The 26,445-nt window shown below is 39.3% G+C and overlaps 1 protein-coding gene and 1 pseudogene across 5 annotated transcripts in view; one reads left to right on the top strand and one right to left on the bottom strand.

Annotated features, from left to right (window-relative positions):
- The window catches only part of LOC121436390 (histone-lysine N-methyltransferase NSD2), a 69,465-nt gene that overhangs the window by 19,192 nt on the left and 23,828 nt on the right, over positions 1-26,445 (bottom strand). For 4 of the 5 annotated variants that reach the window (XM_041636224.1, XM_041636223.1, XM_041636227.1 and 1 more), the window contains 6 exons: positions 23,855-24,021; positions 22,316-22,798; positions 17,110-17,254; positions 13,249-13,367; positions 11,205-11,286; positions 9,788-9,912 (listed from right to left, as the gene is read on the bottom strand). In XM_041636224.1, the coding sequence (XP_041492158.1) occupies positions 9,788-9,912; positions 11,205-11,286; positions 13,249-13,367; positions 17,110-17,254; positions 22,316-22,798; positions 23,855-24,021 (1,121 nt within the window). Of the gene's footprint in view, positions 1-1,422; positions 7,211-9,787; positions 9,913-11,204; positions 11,287-13,248; positions 13,368-17,109; positions 17,255-22,315; positions 22,799-23,854; positions 24,022-26,445 lie in introns of those variants that run through there. The other variant, XM_041636228.1, reaches the window with a different exon arrangement.
- LOC121436409 lies at positions 20,454-21,200 on the top strand (annotated as a pseudogene).

Below are 26,445 nucleotides of genomic sequence, written 5' to 3'. Positions count from 1 at the left end.
GGTTAACTGATCTTAGTGTTGAAAATTGAATTTTGGAGATAAAACAAAGCAAAAAACTATTAACTACATTTTTTTTAATATTTATTTATTTATTATGTATACAATGTTCTGTCTGTGTGTATCCCTGCAGGCCAGGAGAGGGCACCAGACCTCATTACAGATGGTTGTGAGCCACCATGTGGTTGCTGGGAACTGAACTCAGGACCTCTGGAAGAGCAGGCAATGCTCTTAACCACTGAGCCACCTCTCCAGCCCTAACTACATTTCTTGTTTACCTCAATAATCACAAGTAATTATGTTATAGGCTTGCTATTTGCCAGCTAACACAAAGCTAGAAATTGTATTTAGGCCACATTAAAAACTAAAAACAAGCCAGGCATTGGTGGCACACACCTTTAATTCCAGCACTCAAGTCAGAGGCATGCAGATCTCTGTGAGTTTGAGGCCAGCCTGCTCTAAAAAGCAAGTTCCATGACAGCCAGGGCTACACAGAGAAACCCTGTTGAAAAACAAAACAAAAACAAAAACAAAGAAAAACCCAAGACAAAAAAAAAAAAAAAAAAAGATTAAAAAACCAAACCAAAACAAACAAACCAAAAAACAACCAAACCAAACAACCTCACCAGGGACTCTGGCCCAGATTATGCAGGTTTACTGATGAGCTTTTACCAGATTATATCATTGATATTATTGGGAGCAATGAGAGAGGGGGGGAAAAAAGGCATTTTCAGATTTGAACTCAATGTTAACTTGCAGTAAATTAACAATGACTCCTGTGGCTCTGATGGTTCACTGGAACAAGGGACAGGCTTTGTGTGATCACCTGTTCTAGTCTCACTAGACACATCTAGCAACATGGATGTCATGGGGGGCCTTTCAACTCAATTTTCTCACCTTGTGCAGGAAGATGGAAATAGCATTAAGAACACCAGATTAGTGTCACATCATGAAGTCTGTCACCAGGAGGTTGACTAGCTGGAACTACAGGGCCCACTGCCAGTTCCTCTCCCATCAGCTCACCTCCCACTTCTTTAACATCAACATCCAGAAAGAGGTCATTTAAAATACTCTGAGCTTAAACTCCAAATTAGTATGCCCATCAGATATGGGGATCACAGATGGGGATCTGAGCACTTCTGAGACTGAAGTGAGTACTAGGGAAGCCCAGGTCCTTAGGAATCAGTAGTCACATAGCTTGCCCTGGCTTAGAGAGCAGCTCCCATAGCCACACAAGGCTGACCCACCTGACTGATGAAGGAACTGAGACCCAAAGGATGTTTAGAATAGCATCCATGGAAGAGAGCCCATGCTCCATTCACCAACCCACTTCTTCCCTTTATGTGAATAAAACAAACTTAAAAACTATAAAGAGAAAGGAATGGAAAGAAAGACAGAAAACACAAACCAGTCCTGGGTCAGAGGAAGGAACAGCACCTTTTATTTAAGATTTACAGAAAGTTAGCACGTTTCCACTTGGAGATATTTCCTAAATTAACAAAGTCTGTTTGCGGAAATAAACACTGAATACATATTTTGAATGGAAATATAAATGTTAATGACACACATAAGGCTCGTTTCCTGATTGGGTCTGTTATCCACATACAGAATATAGACCTTACAATATCACAGTCCATGACAGATTGTAGAAGGTCCACCTTCACCCACCACATCCTCCCCCACAAATGGACGAAACCCCTACCCAGTCAAGAGGGTCCCTCAGCTCTCTGCTCAGCAAACCACCTGCAAGTAGAGCCAAGTGTGCTCCTCACTCCAGCTGCAGACTCCACCTCCATGTGTACCAGGTGACAGCTTACTTGGAGATGCCATTTGTGGAAGTAACATATCACCTGAATGGTCCCAACACAGTCCCAGATCTCAGTCTACGACATCTATGATCTATTCAGTATCCAACAGAATGTATTTGAAAAAAGAAAAATGAGGTGACTGATGGGACACAGACTGTCAAGAATTTTCTTTCCTGTGGCTTCCTGTGTCCACCAAGGTCATGCTTGTGGCACATATTTCCAAGTAGCTTAGTTCCTGACTTTCCAAAGTGTTCTTGAGTTTGAAAATACTTTCTCCACTCTCTACTCAGTAAGTGACAGTACTGAGTTGCCTACCTTCCTTAGACACACATTCCTTCACAAACAGGAAATGTCGTCTCCTTCATCTATTACAGGGACTTTCAAGATGGCATTACCAAACATCATGTGACCCAGTAGACATCTTCCAACCCACTGCCAGGAGCTATGTGGCCACCAGAAAAGCTCAATGAGTGCAACTGGGGTTTATCCACTATGGCCACAAAGTAGACCCCTGCCCTTCCGTGGGCTGATGTACATTGAGTTTTTAATTTTTTTGACAAAACAATTCCCTTCACAAGTTGAATACTACATCATTTTAAAACACAATTACAGACCTTGAACAATAAATATTTCTATAACCAACATTATTTTCATGTTTAAGTTATGATTTCATAAAGGAAGAAGCGTAGAAGTGTGTTCACAGACTTTTAGATTTACAAATGGTAAGAATCCTGTGCTCAGCAGATATAACGATCTAAAATTAAAAGACTGATCTCAAGCAGGGCTTCCAGTTAACATCACAGTGAAATATTAAGAGTGGAATTAAGACAATTTTAAATTAAGTCAACCATTCTAAAATCCTAGAATCCAAAATATTTTTTTTTAATTAAAGTTAATACAGACTAGAATTCTCCTAGTTGCTCCTTAATTTAAAGTCAGGTATGAGTTACTGAGAACATGAAAGAGAGAAAAAGAAAAAGAAAAAAGAAATTCAAAACCAAAAAACTCTTTAGTCCACAGAAAGTCATTGTGCTTCATATTCATCTATTCTATGCCAGTTTCTATATAGTTAGCCTAAGAGGGCAGCAAAGACTACATGAGAGTAGTGGCCAGTCAGCTGCACAGCTACTGCTCCCATAAAGGCCAGTCCTTACTCTTACATGATCTCTAAATGTTCTATTGACTGTACAGGTGCCTGGTCCAGTCAGCTGCAGCAACAAGCCATGTGTCCTCACCTGGAAGGCTTGAGAACAAGAACCAGTAGTCTACCTGCTTTCTTAGCTCACATGACTGGCAAAATGTCCCTGTATCAATACTAGGACTTCACCTGATCCCAGTTGTTTTTAAAAGCAGAATACCCCTGGAATGCTAGCAAGTTAAAACTACTGCCAAAGTTATATGTTAAAAGCTGAACAACTACATGGAATAGAAAGAAATTATAAATATGGATGTACACACAGGTCTGACAAAAATGTCAGGTTCCTGGAAAGACACCCTTGCTAGTAAGCCCAAAGGAGCATGTCTCTTACCCTTCTTGTACAAGGACAAATGCAAACATACTTTTCTGTGTATTAGGATAACCATTTTTCACCACTGACAAGAAAATTAGTGAAAAAATTCTAATAATCTAACAATAAACAGTACCTAAAAGGAACAAAGTCAAATTCAATCACCAAAAATGCTAAGATATACAGAAATTGATGTTTCTTAAAACAAAAGCGAAACCCAAAAAGCTTTCTAAAATATCAGTAAGAAGCAATAAAAGCTCTGAAAGCATGTTAGAAAAAGCCCTTCTACTTTTCTCTAGCAAAAGATAATTTGGATTTTATTAACTCAAAGATAAAAAGCAGTCCTTGGTAATTAATTTTTTCAAAACTGGGATAATGGATTTACTAATAATAAGGTGCTGCACATTTAGCAATCCAAAGGGTCCTTGGGGTCCCTAACAGAAGTCCACCTGAACAGCAGGGATCAAGGTAGATCAGTAACCTACATGTTTGAATGTATATAAGACATATGGTACTTTAGAATCAGTGACAGAAAAACAAAGCAAACTTACTAAGTATTAATGACCCTATGGTTTACCTGCCACTGGATAAACATTTCCTAAAGAAGGGAGCCATGATCTCATGGGGCATCTCAGGCCCATATAAAGCAACAAAGAACCACTCACCTGGGGTTCCTCATTACACTCAAGTGGGCTGAGTGAGCTAGGAGCTTATATAGAATACACACCAATGCTGAAGGATATAGACAGAACAAAATTGAGTTCTGGCCATTACTCCAGGCTAAGAGACCTTTTCTCAGGAGCATTCTTTAATCATTTAAATTTTACATAAACACAGGCACCAATTTTTGTTTGAGAAATGAGATGTTTACTTATGTTTTTATTTCCTTCTTTATATAGCATTTCTGTATTTGTGTTACAGACCCTTAATGGGAACTAGTAACCTATTTCATCTAGCCAGCCCACAGGCTCCAAACACAACCATGGCATGAGTGCATGTTGCCAGGTGAGGTTTTCTTGTTTTTTTCTTATTTTTCTTGTGACATGTCCTATCACTAATGAAAAGGCCCTGTCCCTCATCTGCCTTCCAGCACCAGAGAACACTATTTTAAGTTTTCTGGTGCTTTTGTGTGAACTATCTCAAGTAAACCCAGAATCAGATATATCTTGGCTGAGAGATCAAGTTTAGAAGCTCCCCACCCCATGCCAGAATCAGGTTGTTCTATACCTCTTCAGAGGCAGTGGGTAGAATGGATGCTCTCATGCATGGAGCAGGAACCCTTTTCTCTTAGATCCTATGATATTTTACTTCCTTGTCATGCTTACATTTCTTGTTGGTTTTCAGGATACCTTAAAAAATATCAGAGTTATTTTGTGTTGGGAAACACAGATGTAAATAGATATGAATAATAAAGTTTTGAGCTACAACTACACTTAAAGGCATCGTGACTAAAGGACAACATTCACTTTTCATTTGAGGAAAAGCTGCCAGGGAGGTAGAAGTCCATCTGGAGCAGAGGGGCTGATTGAAGGACTGGGCTGCTGGGCACAGGCCTCTATCCAGCACGTGTACTCCCTGGTGTGCTGTGCTGTTCTGTGTAACAGTCAACTTGCACTGTTACAACAGCTACAATCCAAACCTTTATACATTCACCCAAGTCTTCACCTCTTTCGAATCAGAGAGCTACCTCCCCTTGCCAGGCAAACATAGTATACAAACAATGGTTTGAAGGAAGCCAAATAGGATCAGATGGTAATAATTCTCTGTATGGCAGAAGCAAAACTCAACACTGGGCAGTTCAAAAAACCTAAGGCTAGAGAGGTAGCATTGCTTTTTTTGACATTTTTAAAGAAAATAAAGGAATTCCATGTTAAATTTGTAGCATGATGAATTTGTTACATAATTTTTGTACTCTTAGCAGACAAGCTATTGCTTCTTGATAAACACTTGTTTAAGAGTCACCTCTTTCCTACTCATCTGTTCTAGGAAAGGTCAGTCAAGAGCTGACATGGAACTCTACTTATTTACTGTAAGACTAATGCTGGTTGTTGGGGGAGGAAAATCCTACATGGAGGACAACTACTCTGCACTCACTACAGAATCCTGAGGATTCTGCTCCGATCCATCCCCATGTGGGCTAGCTACGTCTTCCCTAGTTGAAGAATATTCCGTGACCGCCATTCTTGTTCCCCTCATACTCTCTAAACTCAGAAGGTACTAACTGTGCCACATTGCGGACATCACCATTAGTTGTGAAGTTCTCATTTCCCCACTACACAGAAAAGTGACTGTCTTGTGGCTGATTCCTATTGTATCTAGCAGGAATACTAGAATACATGCATACTAGCATCCTGGGAACCCACCTGAAATTCATCATGCTCTAATTTCAAATGAAATCCCTTCATTTCTGTCCAAGACCTTTCAGTATAGTGTCTTTTGAGAAATCATTTCTTGAACCAGGGCCATTTCTACATCATTATATTTCTTCACACTTTTGTGATTTATATTTTTTTAAAAAATTAATTTACCTGAGATCTTTCATGTCCTTTAAGAACAATACAACTTAAAATGCTCACATTAGATATTCTCTGAGGTCATGTCTCTCATTACATTTGAGCAGAGCCAGCTGAGTAACCTAGTAGACCACAACCTCACAGTCCAACACCCTACTGTGTCACACAAATAGAGCTAGGGTTCTGCTACTTCTGGATTTATTTTATCCACACATGCATGATGCAGTCAAGAGGATCATTTTTCATGCCAAAGAAAAATTTATACTTTTGGATAAAAATGGAATGGTGGTGAGTTTATTATTTTTATTGTAATAACCATTACTGTCACAATAGTGAACCACTGAGTCCTTGCAAGGTGCCAGGCACTCTATGTGTTTTACATGCGTTACATTATTTAATGGTTTGGAACAAAATTTTTTCTCAAAAACTTTCATCACAGGTCCAATACTGAGGTGTCTGTGTGGAACGGCCTGGTCACCGGACACACATCTGTGCACAGCACAAGCTCTGCTTCTTGAGCTGAGGACAACTGGAGCCTTTCTTCCCATGCAAACATGCGGGCACTGAGTATGCCCCAGCTGGGCATCCAGGACCACAACATTTAAAACATGATGCTGATGTTCTACAAAAGCAACTGATGATGTGGTTGTTGTAAATATCCTGATTATGGTGTCTTCTAGATATCAGTGACTGGATCATTAGTTGAATGGTTCACAATGATACTGTAAATGGCATTTTCCCCTAAAAATCTATTGTGTCTAGTGTCATAGTAAAACTGTCAAGTAAAAAAGGACAGAATCAAAACTCCTCCTGCCTTTTATGTGGGAAACTGGTTTACTATCTACAATACTGAATACATCTCATTGGCCATGAAAATAGTTGACGAAGGACCCCTTAATGTGTCCTGTTTATTCTTTCTTATTGATGGTGAACAGATGCTGACATTTTTCCATAAAAATTCAGTAAGTTATGAATTAGAGAGAAAAAATGAGCATTAACTCTTCGATATGGTGCCATTGTCACAGTCTGTCCTGGGACAGCCTCAACTGGGGGGCCTTCTCCTCAACTTGAACTTCAGATTAATCTTTAGGATATGAATGTGTTTCTATTATGAGATGAATGTGATTGATTAAATGGCCTTGATTGGGTATCTTACCTTGGTCTTAAAATTTGTTATCTGTTTTCTTCATTGTATGTGTTTATTAATACCAGTAAAAACAGATTATCACACATCTTCCATAAAATGATTGTGATAGAAATGTCACTTAGTGTATACGATGATGCACCACCTGCAGCAGACATCTTGGGGTATTACATCATTCTAAGTGCAGTACAGGGCGGCTGAATTCAAGTCCAACTTGACTGATGTGGGCTCCCATAAAAGCTGTTACCAGTGAAGGCGAAAAAAATAAGAATTTGCTCTACTAAGGGAACAAAAAATGAAGTTACAAAACACTTAAATCACATCAATTCCTTCACAGGTCTTTGTCATGCAAGTGTGCAATTTTAATTTCTTCACTGGGGTGATGTAATACCATGTAATTAATAATTATTCCAATATAAATTTATCATATACATTTTTCAAGAATTTAAAATACAACATGACCTAAAAATGTCTTGTAATACCAACACTACATAATCCTCTTTCTTTCAATCAAGTGTGTAAAGGGAGGGAACTATAAACATGCAAAACATAAGTGTTCCAAAGCAAAGAGGTGGCCTGATTCCCCAAACAGTAATTTTCACATTAGAACTAGATTCAACAGTCTCCACAGCTTTTCATAACACTAAAGCTTTGCTCATGTGTTTCAGGCACTCAGCACTGTACACCTGTAAACATTCACTGTCGGAATCAGTAGTACTGACACATACTGGATAAATCTACTTGTTCACCTAACGTTTTTAAATTAACAGTGCAACTCTATAAAACAAGCTATAAAGAATAGTCACACAAGTCATACAAGTAGTTCAATAGAGAAGGCCTAAAAATTTATTTTATATAAAGAACGTAATGTATACTGTGAGATTTATGTTATCACCTTCAAAATGTAAGAAGGGATTTTAATTTAATGCATCGCCTACATAATATAAATGTACTTAAATCATCTACCAACTTTCTGGTGCTGCAACTAAGTCTTGTTACAAAATGCGTTATCTTAGTCTTTCCAAGTTCAGACTATTAAGCCAGAGATGGCACCAGCTGCTGTCTCTGATCCACCCTCACTGTTGTCACCTTCAATACCCAATGCCGATGATCAAGAATGACAGACAAAAGTTCAATAATTCAGTATTTTTCTCTCTCCCATTTCTGACAACATAAGTAAAATATCACTTGGACAACTAAACCAAAATATTAAGTAAGAAAAACTTGTTTATAATCTTTATAAGGCTGGAATATAACATAACGGTAGAAAAGGATTCACAAGTCCCTGGGTTCCAACCCCAGCACTTAAAAAAAAATCATAAATGAAAATTCCAACTTAAATGTCTAAATGAAGAGGTTTCTAGAACAGAAACCTTCCATTTTTAACATGATTATCTGGAACTTTAGACCATCTTTATTAATTTTCTAGACTGCTAATCTAAATGTGGATTAAGAGAGGAAAATGGAAAATAATTTGTATAAAACTAGTCTTTTTGTATTAGTAACATTTTAGATAAAAGCTCAGCAATGACTTGAATGTACACACTTAAACAAAATGCTTAGTTTTCTACATATAGCAACTATCAGCAAGTCCCAGACCTGTGAATATGAGCACTTGAGATTATGACTGAGTTGGTCTGTGACTGACATCAAACTAAGGAAACAGTTTGGATTTACATCACACTTTCAGGTTCAGAGCAGTGAACAACAGAGTTTCTCAAGGGTGTTCCATTGGCCAACCAGGTCCCTGACCATCATGCAATGGAAAGCCCAGTCCTCCATTAATGGGAAGAAACAGCAAAGACACATACAATCTTCTACTAGGGACCACAGTAGAGGCCAGGCCAGAAGTGCTGCCTTTGATCCAAAAGGAGAAAGGGGACTGTCTAGTTCCCACATCACTATCCTGTTCCATAAAGACCAAGATTATCAACTCCTTACAGATATTGTGAAAATAAATCTCCAGTCTACAATAAAAAAAACCCACAAAATTATAGAGACCAAGATAACAAGAAATTAAAAATGGAAAGTAAGATCCATAAAGGTAGTCACTAGAATCAAATCAAATTAAAACCACCTCTATACAAAAAAAAAACAGAAACAGAAAAACAACAAAAACAAAACAACAGACACCCTTCCTTCATCTGTAGCTGCTCCTTGTTTTGGCAATGGCAGACTTTAGAACATGCTACACTACAGTGATGGCAGAAGCAGCTTGTTATAGTACCACCGACTTCTCTGCTACCATATATTCTGCAAGTTCAGAGAACATAGGAATCTTAGTATAGTGACAGTTCTAACTTGTCTCCACACTCACATCTGAAATATGCCAGAACAAAGTATCAGAGACACGCAACGCATGAGGACCAAGAAACCTTTGGCTTCCCCACAGGTTTTTGAACCCCTCCGTTCCACCAGTGTGAGTGCACAGTGGCCAGTATAAGTATGGCCAACAGTGTTCAGTGGCCATTGTAGCATATCCTGGTAAAGCCAGTATGAATTTCCTTTCATGTGAGAAAACAGAGTGAGGTTTACAGAACATACCATTTTAAAACAGATTGCAACAATTACTCTGCAACAAGACTAAAATATGACACTTAAACATTCACCATGTGCATGTATGTATTTGTATTCAAAGTGCTCAGTGCACTATTTTTTTCAAGTTTGTGAATTTTAGATGGCTAAGAACACCTGAATCTCACCTATCCTATGGAGAACACCAACATAATTCTTTTAAAATAGATTTTCACTCACATTGCAACTTGAGTAACTAATGGCCTTCACATGAATGCCATGATATCACTATCATTATTTTACCTCATTCTCAGTTAAGGATGCAGAAGGAGATGAACTTTTGCTAAACCCCAGTGCTGAAGATGCAGTTGCAGAAGCCCGATTTCGCTTCTTCAGTGGTTTGCATGCATCGGACAGATTTTTCGTTGCTGTAAAGTAAGTTTATTTTATCAAGTTTAAAATCTTAAATCTTCCACCTCCTTACTGCTTTAAATAAGTGAAGTAAGTGAAGCTGTAAAGATGACATCCTTAGTTGTCAGTAAGGGCTTAACTTTTTATCATAAAAAACTCTTGACTGTATTTTTTAAAAAGAAGCAAACTATACAATGAGTCCCACATACTACTGTCTACACCCCACCAAAACCAACAACCCAAGGCCAGTGCAGCTTCATCCACCTTGGATCCAAGATCCCCCCCTACAATTATATCTGATGCAAATTCCATATAGAATTTCATGCATAAAAAGCCTAGTATATACCTCTAAAGTAAAAACTTAACTATAGTATCACTTTAATATTTAAAAATAGCTATTCTATGTTCAAATTTCCAATCATCCGCAAGTGTTTGCTTAAAAAATAGCTGTTTTTTAAAAACCTGATCATCTTGTGCAGCACAAAGAAAACAGTCTTTCCAACCATACCTCCTCACCCCAAAGTTGGAGAAGGAGACCACCTGTGCTAATCTATGAGACAGATGTCTCAATAGGATAATCCACCAACAGGTCAAAAAGTCTGATTTTGTCCTTTTTACTGTTTAGCTGGTTTTCATAGAAAATCCTTTAAGCTGCTTTCTTATTCATATGAAACAGAAACAACTAGTCATGACTTTTACTCTTGGTTGGTAAGTATGAACCATCAGGAGCCTAAATTAGAGTGAAAGAATTTATAGTAGGGGCTGGAGAGATGGCTCAGTGGTTAAGAGCGCTGACTGTTCTTCCAGAGGACCTGGGTTCAATTCCCAGCACCCACATGGCAGCTCACAACTGTCTAAAGATCCAGTTGCAGGGGATCTGACACCTTCACACCAATGCACATAAAATAAAGTTAAAGAAACCATAAAAAAATTTAAAAAAAAAGAATTTATAGTAACAACTCATCAAGAAATCTGAGTATTTCTGGTTTAAATTTCTCTTCTAATAAAATTTCAAATTTAAAAAGTTAAGTGAAAAATCAGGAGAAAAGTAACTTCAATATGGTTATGACAATTTGCACATTAAATCAGTTATTTTTCAATTCCACAAGATCTTTCATACTTGTTTTTGATCCTAGCTTAATTGTTGACTCTTCTGAGGCATCCCTGGAGTTGCCCAACCCTGCTCTCATTTATCTCTATACCTCTCAGGTGCCCAGACTAGAGGCTCCCCAAGAGCAGGAGCAGGCTGCCCTGCTTACCCGCCCAGGCACCCAGAGGAGCCAGGAATAAAGGAGCCTGACCACATTACCTGCCTGGCTCTTGAGCGAGGAGGCTGCCTCTATGGTCTTGTAAGAGCTTGTCCTGGCCGTTTTGTCGGTGATTGTCTCTCTCTATTATTCAAAAGGGGGGGGGGGGGGACAAAGAGAAAGAAAATAAAGGAAAAAAATTCTCCTAATGTGAATGAACACACGTTGCTGAAAATTTACACAACAGAAACTTCTTCCTTTGAAAATGTGTTCCTCACACTCAAGAAGACCACAATTTCCCAAACTGATTTTTTAAATACTATGAACTGATTCTTTTCTTACCTCCTATGCTAGAAGCTGTCAGACGGGTACTATAGGCAGGGCTGTGCCAATACCTGCCATAGTTGTGTTAAGATACATTACATAAGTCATATTTCATGTGCTGTCTAAACGTCCCACTGAATCCAAAGCAGAGGAAATCTAGCTTTCTATTCATTTTTTTAATATTTATTTATTTATTATGTATACAATATTCTGTCTGTATGCCTGAAGGCCAGAAGAGGGCGCCAGACCTCTTTACAGATGGTTGTGAGCCATCATGTGGTTGCTGGGAATTGAATTCAGGACCTTTGGAAGAGCAGGCAATGCTCTTAACCACCGAGCCATCTCTCCAGCCCCCCTAGTTTTCTATTCAAAAGGTCCAATCAAATAGTCATCCCTTCTATGTCAGTTCCAGCATTACTAGTGTACTACTACTGGGGATTTCAAAATTTTAGACAATATTTAGCTCTCAGAGATCAATAGTAAAACACCTCCCACAGCTAAAGATTGGGGGGACAGTTTCAACATGCTGAGTCAGTCACTATACATTTATAATTTTAACTACTTGGGAGATTGAGGCAGGAGAATCATAAACTCAAAGCTGTCTGGGCTAATGAGTGAGTTCAAGACCAGGCTAGACAATTTAGTGATATCCCACTTTGAAAAGAAAAACTGAGGAGATGGCACTTGCTGATCTTGCAGAGGACCAAAGTTTGGGTCTCAGCATGCTTGTCTGGCAACTCAAACATCTGGAATTCGACCTCCAAGGGATTATACACCCTTTTGTTGCCTCCATGGAATACAATTACACACATACACAAATAAAAGTAATTCATTAAAAATAAAGATTCAAAATAAAAAAAGGGGGGCCATCTAGTTGTAGAACATGTGCCTGGCATAACCATGGATTCAATTCTTAGTACTATTAAAAAAAAAAACAAAGAAATGAAAACTCTGGGCATAATGGTGAGAATCCTTTAAATTCAATTTACCAAAAAGTTATTTAGATATCTTAGACAGTTGAAACAAATAGTGCTAACAGGCTCACTCTCTCTGTGTGGGCTTCAAATAGCAGACAGAGAAATCCACTGCTGCTTTACACACATGGATCTTTGTCAGTTTCACTTCCTATCAGATACCAAGCAAGCTGTCCTAACAGATGCTGGCAATATTGAGGCTCAAGGCCCTGAGTTGCCTTTTCACCCACACTGTAGTTTCAATTTTGCCTCTATGACGCCCAGACTGGATTCCCAGTGAGTAAACAAGATCATGAATTACTGACAAAGTGAATAAATTCATGTAATCCATTTCCAGTGTCTATCATAGATTCTTTAACTTCCTATTGCTGTGCAAAGTATCTTTAATGTGTTTCATGCACCTCATCCACACACTGATTAAATAATAATCCCTACAGACAAAATGTTTTGACTAGTATTGGCAATGAAACTAAATATTGGGCTTATTCTACTTAAGTAATCTAGCATTGAACTAACCCCCTTCAACCTAAGAGTAATTTTTAACTCATAAAATCAAAATATTGTGTATTACTCAAAGCATCAGGATGTTCTTTTCTTGAACAGACTAGTATCAATAGTTCTGTGGTGATGTTCCTAATTGTTAATGAGCAAGTCCTTTCTTCAGTGGTCTTTGCAATGGAGAAAAAGGGCACGCCTTACTTCTGAATACCACTTTGGCAAGAGCCCAAAATACCTCACTGCCTATATCTTGGCTGAATCTCAAGAAAGGGCGTATATTCTTATAGGCCAGGAAAGCCCAGAACACTACCTTCCGAAGACTGTGCTTCTCTGTCCTAAGCCTTTTCCGGGGTGCATCTCCAACATCAACATCTTCTGGAGGATCATCTGTCCTCTTCGTGTGATTTCTTTTTTTTCCATTTATATTACCTTGGAATGAAGAATGAGAATTGGGATAAATGCAGAGGAAAAAGAGAGTTCACAACATGCTCTGGCATTCATCATGCAAATAGTGACAGGTACATGTCCAAGGTCAATGTTTTACAGATCAATTCTTTGCAAAACAGAACAAGGACCCACAAATATTTTAACTAATTATTATCTTACCATTGTACTTTAATATACATTAAAAATATAGCATTAAATTTAAATATAACCAAGTTAAAAGGGGAGTATTCCTATTCCAAATAACTAACGCAGAGGCTTGTATTAATTACAAATGCTCGACCCATTGCTCAAGACTTATTACTAACTAGCTCTTACAACTTAAATTAACCCATTTTTATTAATTTACGTACTACCACATGGCTCGTGGCTTTACCTGTCCTCCATCATGTTTTGCTCTCTCTGTCTCTCCTGGAGGCTTCTCTGACTCTGCCCTTCTTCCTACCAGCATTCTTAGTCTGGCTGTCCCACCTATACTTCCTGCCTGGCTACCAGTCAATCAGATCTTTATTAACCAATGGGAGTAATACATATTCACAGTGTATAGAAGGATCATTTAACAGCACCAGTCTTTTTTAAAAAATTGTTTACAGTTAAGACATGGTAATCCCAGCACACAAGGAGAAAGGCATAGCACGAGAAGGTTTGAGTTCAATACCAGTGTTGGCTACACAGCAGGACACTGTCTCAAAGTAAGGAAAAGTATTTATTTAGTAACATGTAAAGACAAGTAGAATTTAAGTCAACTTTTAAAAAAAACTACAATTTAAGGGCTGGAAAGATAGTTCAGTGGTTTAGAGTACTTGTTCTTATAGTGGACCTGGGTTTGATTCCCAGAATCCACATTGTAGCTGACAATCATCTGTAATTCCAACACCTTCTTTTGGCCTCTATGTAGATATACATACATACATGTAGGCAAAGTAATAAACTATATAAAATAAAACAAATCTAAAAAAGTTAAATAAGGTCAGGTGGTGGCAAATGCCTTTAATCCCAGCACTTGGGATGCAGAGGCAGGCAGATGCCAGCCTAGCTGTGGAATAATCCTTTTTTTTGTACACTGTGTAAATATGTCACTATAATTGGTTTTAATAAACAAGCTGACTAGCCAATAGTTGAACAGGATAAAGATAGGTACAAGAGTCAAACTGAGAATGATAGGATGAGGAAGGACAGAGTCTGAGGAGTCACCAGCCAGATGTAGCATGAGTTGGACATACAAAAAGCATTAGAGGTAAAAGCCACAAGGCTCAGGGCAGCACACAAATTAATAGAAATGGGTTAAGTTGTGAGAGCTAGTTAGTAACAAGCCTGAGCTACTGGCCAAGCATTTATAATTTATATTAAATTTCCAAGTCAATTATTTGGGAAGCGGCTGCCAGTTATTCGGGAGCAGGTGGTTCAGACACGAAAACTTCCAACTATACATCCTGGTGTCCATAGCAAGTTCTAGGACAGCCAAGGTTATACTGCACAGAGAAACCCTGTCTCAAACAACAAAACAAAACAAATAAAAGTTGCTACTATTTGTTCTCTTTAATAAAAGTTTTTTAAGAAGCAAAATCACATCTGCATCTTAAAGTTATATGCTTTCTGCTATACATTTGACAGTGCCTTATTTTAGGTGTCTGGAAATATCATTAATCTATGATAAAGTATCAAAATGTCACTGACCTCAAAAGATATGAAGGAAGGCAAGAGAATAAATTTTAGAGAGACAATCATTTTGAATGTGCTAAAGTTTAATTTTAATACAAATTATTTTCACTTGCATAACTGTTTGTTAGGGTTCAACTTATCAAACTTCTTGTATGTACATACGTACGTTCGTACATATGTATGTATGTGTATGGTACTGAGAATAGAACCCAGGACTTAATTATATCCCCAGCCATCTTTTTACATTTTATTTTGACCAAAAAAAAAAAAAACTCACTACACTGGCTAGACATAGCTTGAATCCTCCTGCCTCAGCTTCTTGAGTAGCTGGGACTACAAGTTATGCCAGCAGGCTTCACTGTTTACAAAACTTAAGAACACTGTCATTCTCATACTCACTACCTTTTGGGACAGAACACACCACCACAGCCATGTCCAGAAAGCCTCAGGAGGAGGCCAAAGTGCCATGCTTTAGGTGCCAGCAACTGCACAGGGCTGTTCCTCAGGTCTGGAATTTAAATTACTATTGAAGGAATCAAGCAGTCAGTTTACTCTCAGCTAGTATAAACAAGACCTAACAAAATCTTGACTAGGCTTTAATCCTAACCACACCACTGTAGGTCTGCCTGCAGAGTCTGAAACAGCAGGAGTAAGCTCACACTACAGGAGTCATAAACACCATGTGGCACACCCAATTAGACACTTCAACTGGTTTGCACTCACAACCTTAAACACTGAGTTCCAGGTTACTGACCAGCAGCAGGTTTTTCACTGTGAGGTGTGAGGTGATTCTTTTTCTTTCCCATGAACACCCAGAGCATTGCCTACTTTATCTAGGATGAGACACAGCTCTTCCTAAAGAAATCAAAGAGTTTGCAGGACAGTAATGGCACACACTTAAAAGACAGAGGCAGGGGGGCTGGAGAGATGGCTCAGTGGTTAAGAGCATTGCCTGCTCTTCCAAAGGTCCTGAGTTCAATTCCCAGCAACCACATGGTGGCTCACAACCATCTGTAAAGACGTCTGGCGCCCTCAACTGGCCTTCAGGCATACAGACAGAATATTGTATACATAATAAATAAATAAATATTTAAAAAAAAAAAAAGACAGAGGCAGGAAGATTTCAGTGAGTTCAAGGTCAACCTGATCTACAGAATGAGTTCCAGTATAGTCAGGGCTGTTACATAGAGAAACCCCGTCTCAAAAAACCAAAAAGAAAGAAATCGGAGTTCCCTAACACTAAGTCAGCAGAATAGCCACCAATAATCTTTCTTCTATAAGTTGCCTTGGTCATGGTGCTTTGTTATAGCAGCAGCAAAGTAACTCAGACACCTAGCAAGCCGTAAATTAAGATGAGTATCTCCAGGAGGTGCAAAGAGGCTACTAGTGTATGTACTGTCACAATCTAATACCTGGCAGTTATTCTAGGACAACCTAGGATGCCTTAGCTTTGATGTCTAGCATCTCCAAAACTCAATAATGAACCTTAAGAGTTACAGACTATTTACTTTTATTTAACACTCAAACACATTACACTTTATTTTTACATTAAAAGGTTTTTTTTTCCTCAGCTTGTGTGTCTAAGTGCTTACATGTAACAAACCTGTTACACATTTTCTCCAGGTCTTCCTCAACTTGCCATAGCCTAAACTGGTATTTGATGCAGTATATTTTAAATTTTAAACTGAAAACCTAGAAACAGACACCTAAGTGAAGGTCAACCAGTCATCTCACTTGTAAGTTCTGCTAAGAACTAACTGTTCTCCACTGGGCCTGATCCATGCCACTAACCACAAAGTGCTAGAACCACGCACCTTTCCTTTCTTCTTCTCTCCTATACCACCCCTTCAAATACTGCAACCAGAATCCCTACTCTGTGTAAACAATAAAGTGAGGTCCTGAACAGCATCAAGAACTGCACTGGTGATAAGGGAGGAAATGATAACGACATGCACTGATGGGATTATGAACACTGTTCATGTGGTGACACTCTACACATCACATGCAAGCAAAAGACATGTGTGTGTGTGTGTGTGTGTGTGTGTGCGCGCGCGCGCATGTTTACCAGAATCTTCTTCAGAGTGGGCAGAGGTCATTAGGGAAAACTTTGTATTATATCGTGCTTTCTGCTTTTCGTTGAGCATGCTCCATTGGGATCCAAGTAATTCTTCAATCTCCTCCCCTGAGACATCTGGATGTTCAGCTACAACCTATGAACACAGAAAGGAGGACAATAAGAACTCTATACTCACAAAATTCATTGTGATTTACATAAAACCAAATACACAGTCCCATGAAATTGAGTATGTAACATATTTATTCCCACAGTATAGAATTTTGTCCAGAAAATTTGGTTCAGAGAAAAATAGCACATAACCAATTCAGTGATTCACTAAAAATTTCTAAGTGAAAATAACTGACAAATGATGAATAGAAAACATACTTTTAGCCAGGCGGTAGTGGCACACGCCTTTAATTCCAGCACTCAGAAAGTAGAGACAGGAGGTTCTCTGTGAGTTCAAGGCCAGTCTGGGCTACAGAGCAAGTTCAGGAACAGGTACCAAAGCTACACAGAGAAACCCTGTCTCGAAAAACAAAACAAAACGAAACAAAACAAAAAGTACTTTTTAAAAAAACACTGAGTCATTTTTTAAATCATAATTTCCTAGACATCCTTGAAAAATCAGTAGTCCAGAAAGTTGTGCAAAAATGCTTCTCTGAGCATGGATTGAGGTCTATTATGTCATCCTCACCAACTACAGTAGCCACACTCCATCTTTCAATCCAAGTCATAGATAAGAAATACAGACGACAGTTAACAAGCAAGCCCTAATTTTTGTCTAAGCTAAACCAGCACCAAGATAACTGGTCTACAAAGGCAACAGATTCTCCACTTACTGAGTATCAGTACCCTTGGAATATGCTGAAGGCCCTCTCAACCTACTAGCAAAGAATATGCATTTTCACAAGTTTTCTAGGTGGTTTGGGTATACAGTAATCACTGAGCAGCAACTCCCAGCTTTAACTGCAGATGGCAATAACCATAGGGTTAAAGCCAATGGTGTTTAGATCCTACCTAAGATCAAGTCAATTTATATATGTCTGACATCTTCAAAGGCTTCCCAAGGATTTCTAATATGCAGTTGAATTCAAGAGGTAGGAATAGAGAAAAGACACAAGAACAAAAGCATACTAAGCTCAGAAACATACTCTAGCCTACCACTTATTTCAAGATAATTCACGAGCTTTTGTATTTGTAAAGGTTGAAGTCAGGATCTGAGTTCAATCACCAGACTCCAAAGTAAAAATGAAAGGAGAGAAGCAACTCCATATAGTTGTCCTCTGACCACCACAGATAAACCAAAGCATGAGTACCCACCAAGACCTGTCATATACACACACACTTTTTAAAATAATAATAATAAGATGGAGAAACAGTTGAAGAAGACACTCAACACTGACCTCTGGCTTCCACATGCAGGTGCATGCATAGGTACTGATATCCATATGAACATATACATATGCATACACACAAAGTCAAAAGGTAGCAATCAAATATCCTCAAGTCTTGGGTCTTCTATCCAAAAGAGGGTTCAGGTAGCCTAAGAGAGTTATGTGCCTCAAAAGCTGGCCCTTGACTAATTCAAAACCATTTTTATAACAGCTTTAGAGAGATGGTTCAGCAGCTAAGAGTACTAGCTGCTCTTCTAGAGAACCCAGGTTCAATTCCCTGCACCCACAGGACAGTTTACAACTCTCTATAACTCCAAGGGATCTAACACCCTCACATAGACATACATGCAGGCAAAACACCAATGCACATAAAATAAGAATTAATAAATTATTTTAAATGTTTTTAAAAAACAGCTTTGAGGACTGGAGAAATAGCTAAGCAGTTAAAAACAACAATATATATTGTTCTTACAGAGGACACAAGTTCAATTCTCAGCACCCACATGAGGCAGTTAATAACTGCCTGTAACTCCTGCTCCGCTGATCTCACACCTCTATAACCTCTGAAGGCACATGCACACATACTTTTTGTTTGTTTGTTTTGGTTTTTTCAAAACACAGTATCTCTGTCACTTTGGAGCCTGTCCTGGAACTAGCTCTTGTAGACCAGGCTGGCCTCAAACTCACAGAGCTCTGCCTCATCTACTTTTAAATATACATAAAAATTTAAAAACTGAACAGCATCAACAACAACAACAAACAAACAACACAAAAAGCTAGCCTTAATTGGGCATGGTGGTGTATGCCTTTAATCCCAGATCCCAGCACTGAGGCAAAGTCAGGTAGATCTCTGTGAATTCAAGGCCAGGGTGATTTACATGGAGAGTTCTAGAACAGGAAGGACCACAAAGAAAAACCCTACCTCAAAAAACAGCCTTTGGGGATGAACAACATGGAACTGTGAACACTGCCATCCTTTTCTGAACAGCACCTGAACCCAACGTAATGGCCCTAGTGGGCCTTACAGTCACAGTTTGAGGCTTGAATGCAACAGGATAGATGAATATGTAAGTGAACTCTAACTACTGCGCACCTTTACCTTGGTCTACATTGTTCTCATCAAGGTGCCAATCTACGAGTTCAGTTACAATTCTTAGTACCACAAGGGTTAGGGGAAATGAACCTGGGCCCCAGAAAGAAATAAGAATGGAGGAGGTCTCTGGACAGTAGTCTAAATTCTTTCTTTTAATATTTATTTAGATTGATTTTATGTATATGAGCGCTCTATCTGCATGCACGTCTGCATGCACCAGATCTCATGATAAATGGTTTATAAGCCACCATGTGGTTGCTGGGAATTGCTGAAGAGCATCCAGTTCTCTTGACCAAGCACCTAATTTTTCTATGGTTAGACGCCAAAGAAACAGCCTAGAACATGCTGGAATATAGCTAAGCTAGAGTTCACATTTGGCATAGCCCTGCCCAACTTCCAAAGGATAAGAGCACACAGTTCCTCACCAATTATGTTCCAGCCTAGATGCCAAATACTGGTGGTATCCATTTAGAGCTTATCATCATACCCTGCCCACATGGAAACTGACCACATACTACTAAGTATTTTGTACCATGTCAAATCCAATAGTTAACCATGGTTTGCTACTAAGTATTAACACATCTCTGGGCATACTTTGGCACCTGGGCAAAAGCACACACCTTCTCAGCTGACCACTTACTCTTTTTGGATGAACACAAGTAGATACTGAGGTACAAATAAAGAGTGAATATATTGTATTCTTCAGACTTTACAGAAGCAACAGACTCTATCTACATAGCAGTAAGTAGCTGGCTTTCTTCAACATCTACTAAATCCATTCTGATATAATATGCTATAGGAACAGATCACAACTACCACATACAATTTTTTAGAGTTGTATAGTGCTGTGCTTTCCTTTGGCCTTCCTGGTACTCAGCACACCTGTTATGTTTGACAAAGCCCTCAAACCCTTCTTAAAGAGCTACCACCTTCAACCACTGAGAGACCCTGTGCATCAGTGTGTGTCCTACCACCTGAGGAGTGTTGCAGAGAAGTTTCCAGAACTGCAAATGGAATCATTGCTGACTATGAGGTCCACCCCAACCAGTGCTCAGACTGCAGCCAATGTGGCAGGGGCTGCTTACTACTACCAAGGACAAGAGGTGGATCCTGACCCATGGGGGACCCAGCACATAGCAGGTGTATGCATACATCCCCGATTTCGGGGCTGGTTTGCTATCCAAGGAGTAATATTGCTGCCAGGGATTAAAGTGCCAAATCTGCCATCCAGAAAGCCCCGACTGTGTGCCTACAAGAGCTGGCCACATCACTCTCCTTGAAGGCTTCAATTTCCATTGGTGTGACTGGACTTACTGGGATGCCATGACTCCTGAAGAACAGTACTCAGAAGAACAGAAGATCTACTACTCCATCCCACCTGCTCAACGGTTGGCCCTACTAGGCTTAGTCCAGCCTTCAGTACACCCTAGCACTACATCTGAGCATCCATGCTTACCAAGCCTCAGAATTCCAGCAGAGCACAAAGCTGGCTTAGCCCCAGTGTCTCACTACCTGTATCCCCGGGCCCTTTCTACATTTCCCCTGTGAGATCCCACTTTGGTATGTTTATTTTGGATACAATTTGGGTTTTGAAAAAGCACATTTTTTAGTTTTTCAAAACAAGGCTTCTCTGTGAAGCTATGGCTGTTCTGGAACTTACTCTGTAGACCAGGCTAGACTCCAACTCAGAGTTCTGCCTGTCTCTGCCTCCCGAGTGCTGGGATTAAAAATGTATGAAAGAAGCACATTTTATTTTGATTATTTCCTGAAGCTCTCAGAGAGTCAAAACTCAATTTACACTGGTCAAGACAAATCACATTCAAGACAGACTCAAAATCAGCAGCTGCCTTCAAATATTGGACTCATATCTGTTACTATTTTTGTGTAGTACTCCAAGATACTATTGAGTTGTGGGTCTCAATCTTCCTAATGCTGTGACCCTCTCTAATCCAGTTCCTCATGTTGTGGTAACCCCCAACAATAAAATTACTTTTGTTGTTATTGAAATAACTAATTTTGTTGTTATAAATCATAATGTAAATGTTTTCTCAATGGTCTTAGGCGACCCCTGTGAAAGTCTCCTCCAACCTCCAACGGGGTCTTGACCCACAGGCTGAGAATTGCAGAATTAGAGGATCCTAGGGGTATACACCCTTTAAAAATGGTACCCACTACATAGGGCTATGCCAAGTTATTATTTATATAAACTACTTTGAAACTGTCTGACCTACAGTGACTGATATGTTACTACTAAAGGCTTAAAGAATCTTACCATCTTGCTATCAAGCCTGCTATCCATCCACATGGAAGGAGAGAACTGACTCCTGGAAGCTGTACTCTGACCCGATATACACTGCTGTGCCCTCTCTGCATAAACATGTGATTTAAGAGGAAGGAAAAAGAAATGGTCAAGGGCTGGAGAGTTGGCTCACTGGTAAGAGCACTGGCTGCTCTTCCAGAGGTCCTGAGTTCAATTCCCAGCAACCATATGGTGGCTCACAAACATCTGTAATGAGATCTGGTGCCCTCTTCTGGCCTGCATGTCTACCTGCAGGCAGAACACTACATAATAAATAAAATCCTAAAAAAAAAATTTTAAAGAAAAAACTAAACAGTGCTTATGCAGTGTACTAAGAAATAAGAGGATTCTGCAATAAAGGAACATTCCTCGAATTTGGAAATCTTGTGGCATGACAAAGAACTCAGAACCCACCAGCATATTTACCTCATCCCTGTGTTTTTGACAGAAGACTAAAAACTGGGATGCGGAGTCTCCCTTCCTGCTCCGTGGAGCAGAAGCTGTGGACCTTTTTCTACCAGGAGGAGATCCTACTCCTCTCTTAGGTTCAGCCTCTGCCATCTTTGGAGGGGTACTCTTTTCTGTGCCAGGGTCACTCTCTTGGTTCTCAGCAGAACTAGACCTTTTGGCTCTTCGCCTTCTCTTCATGGGAATATCCTCTTCTTTCATAGACCCACGGTCTGCAGCAGCTTCTTCACTGACCCCTGAAGAGTGCACCATTTCTCCCAAAGGTTCTGCAACAATGCCAGCCTCCTTAGCCACTTGAGGGTTGAGGTGTAGCTGGTCCCCCACATAGAGGAAGGTGAATTTGGCTTTCCGTTCCTCTACTGACATGCTAGCAGCTTCCTCTGCTTGAACAATGCCCATTTCCCACTGGGCTCTCAATCTCCCTGAAATAGGTTTTAACAACTGGAAAAAAAAACAAATCATTATGAATTTTATTATATAGTATAAAAGGTAACTCAATTAAAAGCATTTTTACAATATCAGATAAGGAAAACCTATAAAAACCCAATTAAAATTTTAGATATAATTCAGCTAACAACTCATTTCTTTAAACTATAAATCAACTCTAACAGTTTTACCTAATATAATTTATAAAAAAGAAAAAAATCAAAAAATAAATTATTTCTGTGAGTCACCAAATAGATAAATGAAAAATAACATACTTGGGTAAAAGTAAATGATAAATTTAGGCAGGGCACGGTGACTGACATCTTTTTTTCTTCTTTTTTCTTTTTCTGTGTACCCTTGGCTGCCTTGGAACTTTCTTTGTAGACCAGGCTGGCCTCAAACACACAGAGATCCTCCTGCTCTGCCTCTCAAGTACTGGGATTAAATGTGCACCACTATCACCCTGCCGATAACACATCTTTAATCCCAAGACTACAGAGGCAGAAGCAGGAGGATTTCTATGAATTCCAGACTAACCTACATAAGTTCAGGCCAGCCAGGCCTATATAGTAAATTCTGCTGATGTGGGAAGTCCTTCTGTATATGTGTTGCTTTAGTGGCTAATGAATAAAGCTGTTTTGGCCAATGGCTTAGCAGAATAAAGCCATGCGGGAAATCTGAACAGAGATATATAGAATAGGCAGAGTCAAGGGGACATCACATGGCTGCTGAAGAAGACAGATGCTGGTAAACCACAGCCTTGTGGTGATACACAGATTAAAAGAAATGGGTTAATTTAAGATATAAGAGCTAGGTAGGAACACACCTAAACTTTTGGCCATGCAGTGTTGTAATTAATATAGTTTCTATGTGATTATTCGGGTCTAGGCAGCTGAGAAACAAAGGAGTAGTCTGTTTACACTCTGCGTCAAAATAGACAGACAGACAGACAGATAAAACAAGGTACATGACCAACATAAGAAACTACTTAAGCAACTATAAGGTCAAAATAAAATAAACTTGGTAAGAATTAAAATTTATTTAAAAACACATTAAAGGGACTTCTATCACCTTGATTTTCTCAGCTTTCGTGGGTGCCTGCTTCGCACTTTCTTGGCATAATTTTTCAAACTGTTCTTCTCCTTCAAAAGCAACAAGGCTCTTCTCAAATATCCAAGCTCTTTCTGGGGCATCACCAAAGAACTGTACATGATACTGGCGTGCACTTTTTTTCTGACCTAATTTTAAAAATAAAAACCATGAATAACAGAATTTGGGATGAAACTGAAGAAATCTACTAATGCTTTAAAATTATTTTACTCGGTGCAGTTTGTGCTTATTAATTTCAGCATAAATTTTACCTTTTTATCTTTAATATATTCCATGCCCAAGAGGAAAATTCACTAATCAGAGATATCAGAGAAAATACAAAAGTAGACTAGGAAGAAGCTGAAGAACATTCTTTTGTCTTCCCCTTTCAATATCTTCTTAGAGAGATTTTTAGACAAGACATCAGCAAAAGAGAACTTCCAAAAGAGCAAACAGCAGCATGAGGCAATACACTGGGCTGGATTCAGTAACCAATCTATCCCTACCCACTGATGACTAGCCTACCCACTTCCAGGGGATCTGATGCCCTCTTCTAGCCACCATGGACACAATGCTTAAAATAAGAGCAGATTGCCTCAAAGAACTGTTGCAATCACAGCAACCCTCCTCAAGTATTCCCTGATGTTATTCTTCAAGACAGGATTTCTCTGTGTAGCTCTGGAGCCTGTCCTGGATCTCACTCTGTAGACCAGACTGGCCTTGAACTCAGACATCTGCTGTCTCTGCTTCCCAAGTGCGGGGATTAAAGATGAGCTCCTCGCTATAACTCTTAGCCACAGGAAGAAACATTTCTCAATGCAGCCAGAGGGATGAGCAAAAAGACTACTATACCCTGATATTTCAAATTTTGCTGGAGTTGAAGGAAAGGTAGAACACAGGTAAGCAAGGCAAAAGGGCAGCTCTCAGTAATAATAGGGAAAAAGATCTTTACCCTATCCTAAAGGAAGTAAAAATAGACTTCCTGGATAGCTAAAGTAACCAGAAGAAAAACATCTTCATTGAATCTTTCAAAGATGCCTCCAATTGCCAGGTGGTGGTGATACATGCCTTTAATCCCAACACTTGGGAGGTAAAGGCCAACATGGTCTACAAAACGAGCTCTAGGACAGTCAGGGCTGTTACACAGAGAAACCTTATCTGGGGGTAGCATGGGGGAACAAACCAAAGAAGATCCCTCCAGTAGTGGCTCAAGATGGCTGGGCAGTCCAATACTCAAGAGGCAGAGGCAGGTGGATCTCTGAGTTCGAGGCCAGTCTGATCTACAAGAGCTAGTTTCCAGGACAGGCACCAAAGCTACAGAGAAACCCTGTCTCAACCAGCGCCCCCCACCCCAAAAAAGAGTGGCTCAAGGTGAGTCCAACCTTCTAAAACAACCCTCTGCTTTGAGAGTACTGGAATGAAAGGAGTGTTCCACCGTGCCTAGCTAGTTTTTATTTTTATTATTTTATTTTTATTTTATGTGTATAGGTATTTTGCTTGCATGTATGTCTGGGTTTATTTTCTAGCACCTATATGGCAGCTCACAACCATCTTTAACTAGGGGACATAATGCCCTTTTCTGGCCTTCAGAATATGCACTGCACATACATGGTGCATAAACATACATTCAGACAAACACACATATAAAAAAAATAAAGTATATTTTTAAAAACATTTTAAGGGCTGGAGAAATTGATCACTGGCTGCGCTTCCAGAGGTCCTAAGTTCAATTACCAGCAATCACAACCGTCTGTAATGAGATCTGGTGCCCTCTTCTGGCATGTAACCATACATGCAGGCAGAATACTGTATACATAATAAATAAATAAAATCCTTTTAAAAAAATCTTATGTCAGAGAGATGACTCAGTGGTTAACAAAAATTTGATGTTCTTACAGGGGACTCATGTCTGATCAGTCCTCAGAACCCAGGTAACTGATAACTGTCCAAAACTCCAGTTCCAGAAGATCCAGTGCCTTTCCTGGTCTCTTTCAACACTTACACACACACACAATGTACATAAATACACACAGGCAAATACGCACACATTAAAAAAATGATGCCCACCTTTAATCCCAGAATTTGGGAGACAGAGGCAGGTGGATCTCTGTGAATTTGAGGCCAGTCTCATCTACAGAGGGAGTTCCAGGACAGCCAGAAATAAACAGAAAAACCCTGTCTCAAAACACAAACAAACAAACAAACAAACAAAACAAATTACCTCTCAGTTGGGGAGGAGAAGGCAGGAGTACATACTGTATATAATATTACTTTAAAAATAAGAAACTTTTTTTAAAAAAAACTAAAGGAACACGGAGCAGTTTGTGGCTTTTGCCAATACCTTAATCTTTTCATCATATTGAAAGTTAATATAGATGAGTCATAGTTCATAGTGAAGAGAATCTTTTATTGTATATAATGAATTGCTATTAATTTACGTGATGTTTAGAAATAGTTAATGTCAGGCTGGAAACGTGAATCAGAAGTTAAGAGCACATGCTGCTCTCCCAAAGGAGCCAAGTTCTAGCACCCACACTGCGTAGCTCACAACCAACTCTAAGTCCAACTTAGAG

Source organism: Microtus oregoni, unplaced genomic scaffold (genome assembly GCF_018167655.1).
Source record: "Microtus oregoni isolate MIOR12 unplaced genomic scaffold, Mior012 000049F_ref0000343, whole genome shotgun sequence".
NCBI classification, from domain to species: Eukaryota; Metazoa; Chordata; class Mammalia; order Rodentia; family Cricetidae; genus Microtus; species Microtus oregoni.
Note: the sequence above shows the minus strand (reverse complement) of the source record. Positions and strands in the feature narration are given on the sequence as shown.